The sequence below is a fragment of the Diorhabda sublineata genome, chromosome 3, assembly GCF_026230105.1.
Source record: "Diorhabda sublineata isolate icDioSubl1.1 chromosome 3, icDioSubl1.1, whole genome shotgun sequence".
NCBI lineage: Eukaryota > Metazoa > Arthropoda > Insecta > Coleoptera > Chrysomelidae > Diorhabda > Diorhabda sublineata.
Window position 1 is genome coordinate 39,083,070 of NC_079476.1, and position 14,686 is coordinate 39,097,755.

The 14,686-nt window shown below is 29.7% G+C and overlaps 3 protein-coding genes across 4 annotated transcripts; 2 read left to right on the forward strand and 1 right to left on the reverse strand.

The window, feature by feature from the left end:
* Positions 1-28: 28 nt before the first annotated feature.
* Positions 29-5,518, forward strand: LOC130442084 (succinate--CoA ligase [ADP-forming] subunit beta, mitochondrial-like). The gene is made up of 6 exons (XM_056776090.1): positions 29-167; positions 298-569; positions 682-844; positions 1,072-1,336; positions 2,364-2,699; positions 2,752-5,518. The coding sequence occupies exons 1-6, from the start codon at positions 117-119 to the stop codon at positions 3,003-3,005; spliced, it is 1,341 nt and encodes a 446-aa protein (XP_056632068.1). The 5' UTR covers positions 29-116; the 3' UTR covers positions 3,006-5,518.
* On the reverse strand, positions 5,127-9,504 carry LOC130442085 (reticulocalbin-2). Of its 2 annotated transcripts, none has more exons than XM_056776092.1 (4): positions 9,023-9,504; positions 8,820-8,967; positions 8,203-8,525; positions 5,127-7,428 (listed from the first exon to the last, which is right to left on the reverse strand). In XM_056776092.1, exons 1-4 carry the CDS (start codon positions 9,364-9,366, stop codon positions 7,257-7,259), a joined length of 987 nt encoding a protein of 328 aa, XP_056632070.1. In that variant the 5' UTR covers positions 9,367-9,504; the 3' UTR covers positions 5,127-7,256. The 2 variants fall into 2 exon arrangements, with proteins under 2 accessions (XP_056632070.1, XP_056632071.1); XM_056776093.1 differs by having other exon boundaries at positions 6,021-8,073; positions 9,023-9,427.
* A 162-nt stretch (positions 9,505-9,666) lies between these two features.
* On the forward strand, positions 9,667-14,382 carry LOC130442087 (carnitine O-acetyltransferase-like). Its single transcript, XM_056776095.1, is given in 10 exon segments — positions 9,667-10,228; positions 10,290-10,413; positions 10,416-10,451; positions 10,503-10,910; positions 11,648-11,752; positions 12,491-12,609; positions 12,732-12,854; positions 13,518-13,716; positions 13,920-14,109; positions 14,112-14,382. Coding segments are annotated over 10 exon segments (2,004 nt in total). The 5' UTR covers positions 9,667-9,686; the 3' UTR covers positions 14,270-14,382.
* The last annotated feature ends 304 nt before the right edge of the window (positions 14,383-14,686 follow it).

Sequence of the window (14,686 nt, forward strand, 5' to 3'; positions counted from 1 at the left end):
AGTATTCTAATTTAAACTTTGATCTGACATGTGACATTTAATTTTGGCATCTGCCAAAATACCAAGGAGAAAAAGTTAAATTATTTTAGTGTGATCACTCAGTGAACGAGTGCAAAATGTTGAGGTCTGCGATTTTAGCTGAAAGCGTCTTGAAAAATGGTTCCAAGGTAATTACGATATTTTATTTATACTTTTTTGATTATCATACAAAATATAAAGTTCAAAGTAAATGACTATTATCTAATTCGATGATATAAATAAGTATTATGTAAAACGTTGTTCTCTTCCTTATTATAGGTCCTTGGTTCCGTACCAAACGCTCGTTGGCAACCTCAGCAACAACAACAGAGAAATTTAAATGTCCATGAACACATCAGTTACACATTACTCAAAAATGCAGATATTACTGTTCCTAATTTTGGTGTAGCAAAAACTAAAGAAGAAGCCAAGAAAATTGCAGAAAGTCTCAACACAAAGGATCTTGTATTGAAAGCACAAGTTCTAGCTGGTGGTCGTGGTAAAGGAAGCTTCAAAAATGGACTCAAGGGTGGTGTCAGGATGGTGTATTCGTAAGTTTTAATTTAAAACTACCTTAAAATGGGTTTAAAAGTTAATTTCTGTTTATTTTTAATAATATCTATCAATATGGTACTATTTCACAATTGTTATTTTTGATTGAAGACCTGAGGAAGCTGAAGACATTTGTGGTAAAATGTTGGGACAATATCTAGTCACCAAACAAACTGGTGAAAAAGGGAGGATATGCAATGCTGTTATGGTAGCAGAAAGGAAGTTCCCTAGGAAAGAGTTTTATTTCGCAGTCATGATGGAACGTGCATTCAATGTAATTATAATTCATTCATTATACTTTTAAAAAGTATTTTATTAATAATAAACAACAGAAGTAATATTATTCAATCAATAAATTTACAAAATGAATGACAATAAAACTAGAAATTAAATGCAATAAATCAATACTTTAGAATCTGCTGATCCTGTGGCAGTGTCAAGATCCTCTCACATTTCTTTTATATAAATTTGTTCCATATTTGAAATAATTCATATTTTTAGGGACCAGTTATAATAGCTTCATCCCAGGGTGGTGTAAACATAGAAGAAGTGGCTGCAGAAAACCCAGATGCAATTCTCTATGAACCTATTGATGTTATGAAAGGTCTGACCAAAGAACAAGCAGAAAAAGTAGCTGTCAAAGTTGGTTTAGAGTCACAAAAGGCGAAAACTGCCGATATGCTTTTGAGGATGTATGATTTGTTTGTGAAAAAGGATGCCCTTCTTATTGAAATCAATCCCTATGCTGAAGATGCCGGAGAAAAATGTGAGTGAAGGCAATTATCTCATGTTGTATTATCATAATTTTTATTATGATTTATTATAATTGAAAAATATTTTAGTTTTTATACTTTGACCTGTTTATTACACATATATTTGAGTTACAGGCTAATGTATGTTTATCATTTATCAAAATATTATGTAATATCTAGTCTATGCTGTAAAATAAGATCCTATCAAGATTTCAATAAATATTGATACTGATAATAGAGAATGTATTCATGATTACAATATAAAATAGGATTGTTGAAAATCAAAAAAGAAAACTGATAATATTTTTATTAATAATGGGGTAATAGTAAAGCTACGTTGGAAATAATCTATATTAAATTAATTATCAAATAAATTCAGTTTTCAAAAGTGTTATTTGGTTGTATCAACACTAAAGTTCAGTGTTATTTGTTTTTATCCTAATTAAGATATCAAAATTCAATTTTGAATTATATTTCCATAGTTAATTGACCATAACAATAACATAATAATATTTTAAACTAGTGTAGCACCCTTTGTTTTATTCCACTGAAGAACCATGGTTATAGTGTCCATTTTGTCTATAACATCTTGGACTTTCATGAGAATATGGTAACAATTCAAATGATAGCGATGAAAAAACCAATTTTTAATCTTGTAAGGTCAAGATCCTTAAAACATTTTCACATTAGGTCTGTTTTAATAATTCTCTGTCTACTAGTTTATATGTTTATTACCTCAATTTTCCCTTAAATCAATTGTTTTTTTTTTAGTTAATAGAACTAGAAGTGGAGACCCTTTTCTTCTTTTGTCATGTTAATTTTATTATGACATCATTTTCAAGACCATTTTATTGTTACCCAAACAGAAAATAATGAAATTGGCTGGTTTACATTTTTTTTATCAGTTTCCAAATTTTGATCAATAGAACATTAAAAAATACAACACCAACATTGACAAGCAAATCACAGTCCTCAGATTCCCTGTTGAAATTTCAAGTGCTAATTTTTTTTTCAGTTAGTATTTCAATTTATGATTTGTAGATTTTTCTTTGGACGCTAAATTCCGCTTCGACGACAACGCCCAGTTTCGACAAAAAGAACTTTTCAGCCTAAGAGATTGGACGCAAGAAGATGAAAAAGAAGTAGCCGCCGCCAAATTCGATTTGAACTATATCGCTTTAGACGGTAACATTGGATGTATGGTAAATGGTGCGGGTCTCGCCATGGCCACTATGGACATTATTTCTCTTCACGGAGGTTCTCCGGCCAACTTTTTGGACGTTGGCGGTGGCGCTACCGCTCAAGCGGTAAAAGAAGCTTTTAAAATCATTACAGCCGATCCCAAAGTACACGCTATTCTAGTCAACATTTTTGGAGGTAATCAATCACATAAAGTATTTACAAATAGCATTATGTTGGTTTTTTTCAGGTATCATGAGATGTGATGTTATAGCTGAAGGTATTATAGCCGCGGCTAAAGAGCTAAGTCTAAAAATGCCAATAATCTGTAGATTACAAGGTACCAACGTAGACGATGCTAAGGTTTTAATCGCGGCGTCAGGTTTAAAAATACTTCCTGTAGATAATTTGGATGAAGCTGCAAGGTTAGCTGTGAAGCTGTCGAATATAGTCAGCTTGGCACGTGACGCCAAATTAGATATTAATTTCGAAATGCCACTCTAAATTTTTTCGCTATTTATTATTTTACTTGTTTCAGATTTTAGAAGCAATTGAATATTGATGTCCTTGTATTGAAAATCTTGACTGATTTTTTCAAGTAAACTCTTTCCATTGGAAAAACTTCATCAAAATATACAATATTCTAGTTATTAAATGCTGAAAACAAGTCTTGCAATCATATATGTTTCATATGCTTAGTCTCAATCGAAATATTTATTACACACTTCTCTGCTTTGTATTATCCATATCCACAACTGAAAATTCTGTCTCTTTAAACAAAAAGTTTATTAATTCGACTTCTATTACCCCTTATCTTTCTTTAACATTAGATCAATAACAAAAAATACTTACAGAGGCTTATAGTTTAACCCATGCGTTAATTTTCGTCTTTAAATGAAGAAAAAGTATAAAAAATATTTCTAATTAGCATATAGCAATAGCATATGCTGTTGGAAACATTTTTGACAAATGTCTATCAGTATTACTGGTAATTAGATGTTTTACATTTGAGACATGCAGTCTTAATTTTTTTTTCTGTTGGGTTTTACTTAAAACCATTTCAGGTGCTTTTGAAGTTTAGTCTTTGGATTTATTGGTTACAAACTAATCTATGGTACCACATATTTGCAATTTTCTTTGTTTTTTTTTAACAAACGACTCTCAATTTCAATCTTAGTATAAAGTACAAGTGGATTATGCATATTGTATTATAACATTTCGTGAGTTTGTTTTTGAATCAGGCACATGAAACAGAATATTCCTTTTAGGCACATGTAATTGAGGGTGCTCCTTTTTAGACCATAAATGTCCACCTTTGTTCCAAAATTAATTTCCAACATTGTGTCATAGACGTTCAATATTTTCATTGTATGAATAGGGATATTTTCTCCATAATCTGAAGTACTGCTTTCTCATTTAGTCTTTTCTTCTATCCAGGTTTTCATTTAAGTCTCTTAGATAAAATTTGAACCATATTCAGTTCAAAACTATTAAGCATTTTAGAATATATATACACTAACATACGGTTATAGGGCACCCAATAAAGAATATCAAAGTAAAATATTTTTGCTTTATCAAAGGACATGGGCCTTTGGTAACGTCAAGTGGGGCACGACGGGTCTATGTGAAGGCCTAGGTGCTTAACGGTACCTTCGCGCCCACATTTAACTATGAAAAGTTTAGCTTATTTCATTTAGAGGATTATTTTTGAGATTATAAACTTAGATTTTAACCATTTAGTAAAGATTTAATATTTTGAACCGGTTTATTCTCGTCATGGTGTGAATACCTACTCTCTTGTTTCCATCCATGGCGTTCGAAAACTATAACAATATTTTCTGTTTACACTAACATGAAGTTTTAGGTTACCCAATAAAGAGTATCTATCGAAGCTGAGTTTAAACAAATGAATGGTAATTAAATCAAACATCGCTGGGGTCTCCTATAACCCTTGTTAGTATTTTATTTTTTTTTTTCCTAAGGATGTGCCTAAACTATGGTAAATTTCCCGTTATTGAGAATTATTAACAGATGTAGTTCAGTCCAGTGAAGCTTCCTTAGGCAACTGAGTGACTATAACTTCATTGATTGTGTCTTTATTCCTCATAATAATGTGGAATTTATGTAAAACTTTGAAAGATCTGTTTTATTTTATGTCTCTTTTGATTAAGTAATTCCGCTGGGCATGGTGCAAGGTCAAAATATTGCACGTTATTTTACATTATGCAAGACTGTCACTAACAAAATTTCCATTAGTAAAAGTAAATAAATTCCTAATCTTAAATTTAGTTTATTTTATTACCGATTTAGGCTGCCACTAAATAAAATTCCAAGAGTAAAAGTAAACAAATTCTTAACCTTGAAATTTTGTGACTGGTTTAAAAATGATAATAATAAAACAAATAACTAAGTGAGTGGATGATCATAGTCAATAATTATATCTGCTGCTCCCTTGCTTTTGGACCCTGAATTAGTATTGCATCATGTCAAGCAATCTTTATGATTTCAATATCTGGATCTAGGTTTTTACATTTCATGACTAATAGTTACTTTATTTGGAACTATATTAGCAGAAACAATATTGAATTTCAAAAAATTACTTCTAATATTTGAAAAAAACTGCACTTTAGGAATCAAGTATAATTTTAATATACAGTTAAAAGTTGTCACACTATTTATATTTTGTTTTTTGTATTATAAAATTTATGTGTGATATTATATTAAATAAATTAAAGAAATATTTCGAACATAATCTGTTAACGTTAAAAAAATTTAAGTGTACATAGTAATTTTAATAGTTACCGTTATCAGTATAAAAAAAACTAATTAATTTGAATGTTTTACAATTTTATTATTCTTTTTTTAATTCTGTTATAATTATTTCTATCCAAACGATCGGTTCCAAAAGAAATCACTAAAATAAATACATAAAAAAGCATTTTTTTCTTAATTACAAACCCTAATTAATATATTTATTATATGGTAAATAAATTTAGTAATATATTATCGAAACCAAATTTATATTTATTGATTCCATTAAATCTCAATTTCAGAGCAATACATGTCACAAGAAGGTCTAAAAATTTTGAAAAAACACTGATTAGGTTGTTAAGTGTTTTACAGGCTGTCCAAAGCTTAAGATTAAAATTCTTTATTCCACATATACAGCAATCGGACATTTTCATTCGTAGTAATATGTAAAAGATCACCAGATAAATATTAAGTTGAGAGGAAATCAATGAAAATATAATTTTTTCTCATGATCAAGCAATATATAGGTAGTAGGTAGTTAGTTCTCTCCGATCCTTAAAATTGTACCTATTGTATGCATTTTTTCACGAATTTTCGATTAGAAACGACTCTGTTATGAAAATCTATCACTGGCTCCTGTACTATAACTTACTTTTGATGAAATAGTTTCTAGATACCCTGTATAAACCTAGTTTCTACATCAATCTATCTTCTGTAATAACTGGAAAGTCTTCTCATTAGCAAAGTTTAAATTTTAATAAAAAAACGTCAAAATTAACATTTTTTATTATATTGTAGGTAAACTATAATAAAGTTGAGAACATATATACATGAAATTACAAATTAAATCTAATCATGGCACAATAAATAATTTTACTAATCAAAACGTACAAATCCTCATTGTTCTCTTAATATTGAGACCTAAATCATTGACAAACATAAGCATAAAGTAACCCAGATGTATAGCGTTGCCTCACTATCCGGCCGTGAAAGTAAAAAAGAGTTTTATTGGCCACTAGAATGAGAACAAAAAGTCAAGAATGCATAGCAAACAGGCTAACTCATAACGAAAAGATAAAACTTCACAGAATCTCCCATAGAATGATGAGGACCTATTGAAGTGACAGAGGATTGGTAGAATGTCCTTCTTCATACACATCCGTGTATCTATTTGGGGGTGGATGCTTAGAGGGACGAGTTTTCTCACGCGAACGTGTGTGTAGAATGAGATTTTGACAAGCAGTACATTTGTATTGAACTCTATTGAAGAAAGGAAATCAATAGATGCCACCCAATTGGTATTTTTTGCAAAGTAAAATTTTTACATTAACCCAAGCAGTCAGAACTAGATGGAAACCGTGCTTGGATATGCTGGAACTGTTTGTTAAATTGTTGGGAATTGTATCTAAATTTTTAGCCATTAAAAACCAAACTAACTTCTCAGTTTAAAGTCATTAGAGACCTGACTACTCTTCTCGAAGAGACATCTAGCTTATCAATTCCTATTTCTAATTTACTTTGTAAAGTTATTGATCGATCAACGCCATCGTCTACTCTAGGAGAAATTGTTAGAGGCATTATTTGAAAAAGTCGTAGAAAAACTCGTTTTCCTTGAGAAAAATACTTTCCTTTTGGTGGCGACTATTAGACCTATGTCTCCAGTGCTATTTCATGCTTAGAGCATAGACAAAGAGGATAACAATATCCAGATCTAAGACCAATTCAAGCATCACCAGAAGTTAGTTCGTCTCTATTTGGTGTCATATACATAACAATAAATATAAAAAAATGGAGATCAATAAAAATTAGTTAGGTATCAATGCAGCCGTTATATATAGGTAAATTAAAATTAGTTTTTTTTTTGGGATGAATTAAAATTTAGATGTCATAATTTGCTAAAAAACCTACTTTGGTAGTAACGTTGGTAAATATTTCAATCAAATTTCATATAAGAAACAAAATAAATAATTTAAAATTACAAAATTATAATGCGAGTCAATTTCATCACAATTCGTCATCAAAATGATGAATATTATGTAAATGATCACCGTAATCCGTTGCTTCACTACCAACAAATGTGTCATGATGATCGAGGATTTCCTCAAAGCTCAGTATATCATCGTGATTGTCATCACTGTGAGCAAATAAATGGTCTACTTCTTCTTGAGCTATTTCACTTTAAAAATACAAATAACCAATAAATTTTTATGTTTACTCTAAATAAATAAATAAGAAAACAACAAAATTTCATTCTACATACAATTTGTAGAAAGGAATAAGAAGTACAGAAGAGTGGATAGATCTACTGTTAAAACAAAATTTCTAGTGTACAATGGAAAGAATCACATCAAAGATATTAAATGATCCAAAGTGAAAAGTTTAATAAAGGACGAAAAACAAAGAAGATTGCCATAGAGAGACATGGGGTAATTGATAATTAAATTAATGCATAAGTGGTGCTGAAGAAAATGGACAAATTGAAAATATGGTAGATGGACACACAAATATACAAATGTGGGCATCCAGGCGACAACATTATAACCCAGGCTTTAAGCACTTTAAAAACCTTTTCATCTACGCGAGGCTATAAACTAGATGATTTAGAACAAACCCTGCTAATATGAGTACAATGGGAAGAAACACATCAAAGTTATTAAATGATACAAAGTGGAAAGCATGATAGCCTCCTTGATGTACTGGGAGAAAAAAAAATAAAAGATTTTTATAAAGTAGCTAACAATCAGGCATATTCAATTCCACCAAAGCGGGATAAAATGGGGGAAGGGTTGTAGTTAGTAGGAAATGCATTATTCCCTCTCATCTGAAAAAAAAAGATTGTTATAATTTGTAGAAAGAAATTTGCTGCCTTCACTTTTATTCTTGAAGATATTGCAATAATATTAGAATTCATATGTATTAGAAGATGTTTTAAATGAAAATTGTTACTCACTCATTACTAGGTACTATCCAAGATAATATTTCATTTCCTTCTAACTTTCCATCTTTATTCTTATCCAACAAATCATCAAATTTAGCTTTTTCTGCAATTAAATCATCTTTACTAATATCATTTCCTCTTGTTCCTATATATTCTTGGAAGTTGATGGCACCATCTTCATCCTTATCTTTGTCCTTCAAAGTTTGTTCTAAAATTATAGGTAGCATGTTGGGATGTTCTTCTGGGTGAGAAAATGATACCCATTCATTAGCATCAAGAACACCGTCATTATTGATATCTGCTGCTTTCCACATATTTTTATCATCTTGAATCAACTGCGATTATCAATTATTTTAACCACTTAAATACTAACAAAAAATTTGGAATAATAATATTTTGTTTATCATGTTTACTATCCATTTACTTTCATTATTTAATTCGCAATTCAAAGGCTATAATAATTGATTCATAAATTGTTCAAAATAATTCGATATAGCTCTGAATCAAATCAAGTGATTAATATTGAAGTAAGACCATGAATAACATACAAAACAAGAATATATTCAAAACACTTCATCCATATATAATACAAACAAATAAAAGAAAAAGTGAATTGTATTTTAACTTACATGTTCATTTTCACTCCCAATATCAATAGTATTTTCGGAACTGTCTATCCCATATGTATCAGCTAAATATTCTTGCCAAGTGACTATACCATCGTTATTTTCATCTGCGTCTTCCAGCCTATCTTTGGCTTCTTCCTCTGAAAGCATTCTAAAATTTGAAATCATCAAAATACATAATCCAATGTGAAATTAAGAAACAGTACTTAAAAGAGCGTATAATCCAAGCTTTCAATTCGTTTCTGCCAATTTGATTATCATCATCAAGATCCATTTTCTTAAGAAGAATGGCTAATCGTCTTTTCGATTCTTCCGGGGATAAATGATCAAATTCTTCAGCTTCTTTGTGACTACCTAATATAGCTTCATGATCAAATTCAGTATAATGATCTCCTTCATCTGAATAATGACTATGGTCTCTTGGGCTGTAAGCTCCGTCTGTTTCCCTTTCCTTATTTACTTCATTAGTATGACTATGCATTACTCCAGCATAAATTTTATTAGTTAACATAAGAAATAAATAACAAATTATTGGATATATAAAATTCATATTTTATTTGAATTAGAGAACAAGAAAAAAATTTTGGTTGAACTGTCCTAATATGACATTGCTGTCATAACAAATTTACTTCAATAATCTTCTATTTATTTGATCTCTACATAAATAACTGTGTAGTTACTAGAATTTTTATAAATAAAAGAATGGTAATAAAAGTATATTTATTTTCTACTCTATTATTTAAATGATTAAGATTAAGGATAACCTCAACCTTGTTTTCTTTTAAAGTCTTAATTACGATAAAAATAGTGCGCCGATAAAGAAAGTTTTTAACTAAGGTGTGAATATCACATTCTATAGTCTAACGAAATATGATTTTTTCCAAACATAGATTGGTATGTATATTAAAAAAATTTAATAAAAATATTTTGCTTATAATTAAGTTTATCTTTCAGGTCACAGAGCAGAGAACCATTCAAGCAGTGTCACATATGCTTAAAACCATGTCAACAGCAACAAGTGCAAAGAAATTATTTACAAATACGTTAAATCTGCCTTCACTTCCCGTACATACATTGAACCAAACTTTAGAGAAGTACATTAAAACTGTCGCTCCATTTTTAAATGAGCATGAGCTATCCAATACAAAAAAGCTTTTGGATGAATTTAATTCCGAAAATGGTATTGGAAAAAAATTACAGAAATTACTGATAGAGAGAGCAAAAGTTCGTGAAAATTGGTTAGAAGAATGGTGGTTGAATACTGCTTATTTAGAATATCGTGATCCTGTAGTGGTATATTCAAGCCCTGGTTTAGTATTCCCTTTTGAAGACTTCACTCAAGAAAATGATAGATTAAAGTATACAGCAAATTTGATATTGGCAGCCATTCAATATTATTTGAAAATATGGAGGTAACATTTTTTTTAAACAGTTTTGCATAGTTCATCAATAAAAAAAAAATAAATATTCTAGTGATCAATTACCTTTGGATAAAATGGGTAATGACCCTTTAGATATGAACCAATATAAGAAAATTTTTGGTACTTGTCGTATTCCTAAAAGTAATAGAGATACTTTACAATTTAATCCTAATTCTATCCAATTATCCATATTATCGTTGTAAAAAATAATAACGTAAGTTTTTTTACTAATTATTATAAATTTCGATATTACTTTGATTTTTAGTTTTTTAAATTAGATATTTTGAATAATAATAATGAACTTCCAAGTGAAAATGGTTTAATTGATCAGTTAAAAGTTATAGTTGAAGATTCAAAATATTCTGGTGCACCAATAGGAATTTTAACTAGTGACAATAGAGATAATTGGAGTGTAGCTTACAAGGAATTAATCAAAGGAATTCTAATATCATTTTCTTGCAAAATATTCCAGTTATGTTAGTTTTATTATATTATAGACCCAGTAAATCAAGAATCAGTTGATATTATTCAAAAATCATTGTTTTTGGTAGCTTTAGACAATCCAATGCCTGAATATAATGACAGTAGGAGGTCGATAGCTAGTAAACAGTTTATACATGGTGGCGGTAGTAGAGCTAATTCAGCAAATAGATGGTTCGATAAAACAGTACAAGTTAGTAAATAGTTTTTTTATGTTATATATTTTCGCCAATAGCTCAACATGATCTAAATGTTCTTTCAATTTTTATTATCAAATTCTTTATCAAGAGGAAACATCGAGAAGAACAGAGATAAAGATTATCAGAGCAATAATTGGCCCAATATATAGGGTAATAACGAACTGAAAAATAACTGACAAACTCAGTGGTGAAGATGTTATGGAAAAAATCAAAGTTTTCTCTGTTGTATTAACAAACTTTATAAACAATTATTCCGGATCTTACTCGACCATGGTATCAATTGGTGGATTAGAAATGGTCCTCATTAATAACTAATCTTATATATAGTTTAAACTATTTTGGAGCTGCTTTTGTTAATCTTGTGTCTTATTATTCATTCCCAGTTATATATCAAATTTAGGAATAATTCATGACTACTTTAACTTTTTTTATATTTTGTAAAACATATAAAAAAGGGTAAATTTATTTTATTTTCCTTCTATACATTCTAGGACTTCTCTTTTACATTTGTTTTCTTTTTATTTGGTGCCATTATCAACTTTTTACAAAAATATTGAACGATACAGTATATGCTATACTATCAAAAAAATATACAATTAGTGAGTACATAGGGGGATTGTTTGAAAATATATATGGTACAAAATCTAATTAAAATTATGTAAAATAAAATTTGTGACTACTTCAGCTTTATTTTGAAATAATTATTGTAAATTTTGTTGTATTTTATCAGTTTGTTATTGGGGAAGATGGAACTGTCGGTTTGACCTATGAACATTCACCCAGCGAAGGGCAACCTATTGCGGTAATGACAGATTTTTTAATTGACTACATGTATGTATTATGTTTATTTATAATATATATCAAAATTATAATATGTGATAAAGAAAAATATTTGCAGGATATAGAAATATAAAATCATAAAATTGGTAATTTCATACTATCACAAGTTCCTGTCGTTTCTTTAATTGAACAATCATCCGATTTCAATGAACTATACAAAAAAAAAACGAACAAGTTAGATCTACCGATTTAATAAAAATCATTGAAAGAAGATAATTTTTTTATTTGCTGTAGCCAAGAAACGAAGGGGGCCATGAAATTTTAGAACTACCAAAAAATTTAATTGTTTCCAACTTCACTTAAGGAACTTTTTGTATTTTATTATCATCGTAATCAATTTGTATCGAAGCTAGATCGTATAGTCGACAAAAATGAGAATTTTTTTAAAAAATAAATGACAAATTATTTAATTTTAAAAAAAGTTCAAACTTTTTACCACGACCGATTAGAAATTGAGTAGAGTGTAAAAATGATTCTAAAAAAATTGAAAACTAAACTTGTTATGTTAAAAAAAACAATATCAAAAAAAATTTCGTCCCATTAACAATGGAAATCGAGTGGGGTAGCTTATTATTATTCATTTATTGAAACTTACATCTGTAGATTGAAATTTATCTAGTAAAAGATTTATATTCTTATGTTCTATTAAAAAGTTTCCTATACAGTATGGAAATTAACAGCAGATTAAGTTATTAACATTTTTTTTTAAATTTTTTTCTTATTATTGCAGTAGAAAAATGGTTCAAAAAATCTGCTGGATACAAAAATAAATTCCATGCCAACAAAACTTCGTTTTATCACCAACGATACTATACAAAAATACATACAACAAGCAAATGTCAATATAGACAAGTAAGAACAGATTTATTACTGGTAGGAACATTTCTACATATATTAACTATTGTCCATTCTATATTTCTTAACCACCCTGTATATAACAAAATATTTTTAGCTAACTGTTCGGTTTTTTGTAGATTAGTCGATAATTTAGATATGGATTCGTTCCAGTTTTCATCATTTGGGAAAGAGTTTGTTAAATCCCAAACATTGAGTCCCGATAGTTTCATTCAGATTGCTATGCAGTATGCTTTTTACAGGTAATACTATTTTATTTAAATTCAACATATAGGAAATAGAAATAATTCACTTTATATTGGAGTTCTTTAACGTATTTGATGTTATGTTTCATATTATTATATTTTGTCGTCACCTAACCTTACTTTTCACAAAGGTTACCATCATGGTACTAAATATCCATGTTAAGTTGTATTTCTTGAACCTTGAAGTATCCAAATCAAACCACCAGCACTTGTATATAGAAATTACTACTTTTAATGAATAAATCCAATAATACCGAACACACTGTGTACAATACCACTGCACCAACACAATTGAACTGTCTGACGCTCGTTTCGATAACAAAATTATCGTCTTACAGGCTAAGGGTAAACTGTTTGCCTTCAGTCTCTGAAGACGATAACTTGGTTATCGAAACGCGCGTCAGCTTTTGCTAAAATTATGTTGGACGCCATAATCAGTTCTGTCTCATCATCTTTTGTCTTCACCTAACCTTACTTTTGACAAAAATTACGATCATGTTACTAATTGTCTAAATTCTCGGGGATTACCCTGTCTGGTCCTTAGAGCCGGGTAAAAACCAGGCCAAAAGGACCAATATAATAAGTGTTGGTGTAGTTTGAACATCAGAAATTCTGTTGGTGCTTTATTTTGGCTTTATCAATAGTAGCTTTCTTTATTAGGATCCACAAAACTCCAGCAGCTCATTACGAATCTGCGGCAACTAGAAAATACATTCACGGTAGGACAGAAACGATTCGTTCTTGTTCAATTGAGTCTGTTGCTTTTGCTAAAATTATGTTGGATAACAGTAAACCACTTAATGAGAAAGTAAATGCTCTTAAAGACGCCATTGCTTCCCATAAAAAATATTCGTTAGAGGTAAGTTATTCGGTTTTTGACATTAAATAGGTTATTCTTATTTCTCTTGTAACTTGGCCTGTTCCTATATGATTAAAAAGTTAACGAATATTCTGGACTGTTCTCAAATGTTCTGAAAAATATTTTAAGAGATTTTGAAAAATTGATTTCTATTAATAAATAAATTGAAGTAAAGTGTGTTACAGTGATTAATGAAATTTCAGGCAGTTAATGGTTTTGGTGTAGATCGCCATTTATTGGGTTTGAAACTAATTGCTCTAGAAAACGGAATAGAATTAACGGCATTGTACAAAGATAAATCCTATATCTCGAGTAGCCATATGCGTCTTTCTACTAGCCAGGTGGCTACGAAATGTGATGGTTTCATGTGTTATGCTCCTTTAACTAATGACGGTTATGCTGTTACAATCCGAGACCGTATAATATTGATTTTGGACTTTCTGCATTTGCTGACAATTCAGTGACATCTGTTCGACGATTCAGAGAAGCTTTAACCGAAAGTCTACAAGATATGCACGATATTCTGGCAAAAACTCAAAAAGCCAAGTTTTGATGGGGTTTTTATTGGTGTATAAATGACTGTTTTAGTTTGAGAGAGATAAGGTTTCTAAAGATTTTTGTATTGCTTTATATTTGAATGGTTTAATATATTTTTATAAATGAAAATGTATTCTATTTTAAGTGAAAATCTGTTAACTGTTAACAAAACAACGTTTCAAGTATGAAAGATACCCTATATTTACTGGCTTTTAGAATGAGAGTAACAGAATGTCCCAGTTATATGGATATATCTGTTCCACAGTCCAAAAGAGAGGGACGATCTAATAGATCTCACCGAGGTTCTCCCACACCCATATACAATTTCAAACTATGAAAAAAGCGACAATATAAAGAAATTTAGTTAGATCATGTAGACCACATACTTCTAATTGAGCAAAAGAAGCTACACCTGCATAGGGTATAAAGGACA

Excerpts from the sequence above, each read along its gene's own strand:
- LOC130442084 (XM_056776090.1), top strand. The coding sequence starts at position 117 with ATGTTGAGGTCTGCGATTTTAGCTGAAAGCGTCTTGAAAAATGGTTCC. Across the intron at positions 168-297 it reads TCTTGAAAAATGGTTCCAAG|GTCCTTGGTTCCGTACCAAA; the intron begins GTAATTACGATA and ends TCCTTATTATAG. Across the intron at positions 1,337-2,363 it reads TGAAGATGCCGGAGAAAAAT|ATTTTTCTTTGGACGCTAAA; the intron begins GTGAGTGAAGGC and ends TATGATTTGTAG.
- LOC130442085 (XM_056776092.1), bottom strand. The coding sequence starts at position 9,366 with ATGAATTTTATATATCCAATAATTTGTTATTTATTTCTTATGTTAACT. Across the intron at positions 8,968-9,022 it reads TGGATTATACGCTCTTTTAA|AATGCTTTCAGAGGAAGAAG; the intron begins GTACTGTTTCTT and ends TTCAAATTTTAG. Across the intron at positions 8,526-8,819 it reads TTGGGAGTGAAAATGAACAT|TTGATTCAAGATGATAAAAA; the intron begins GTAAGTTAAAAT and ends TGATAATCGCAG.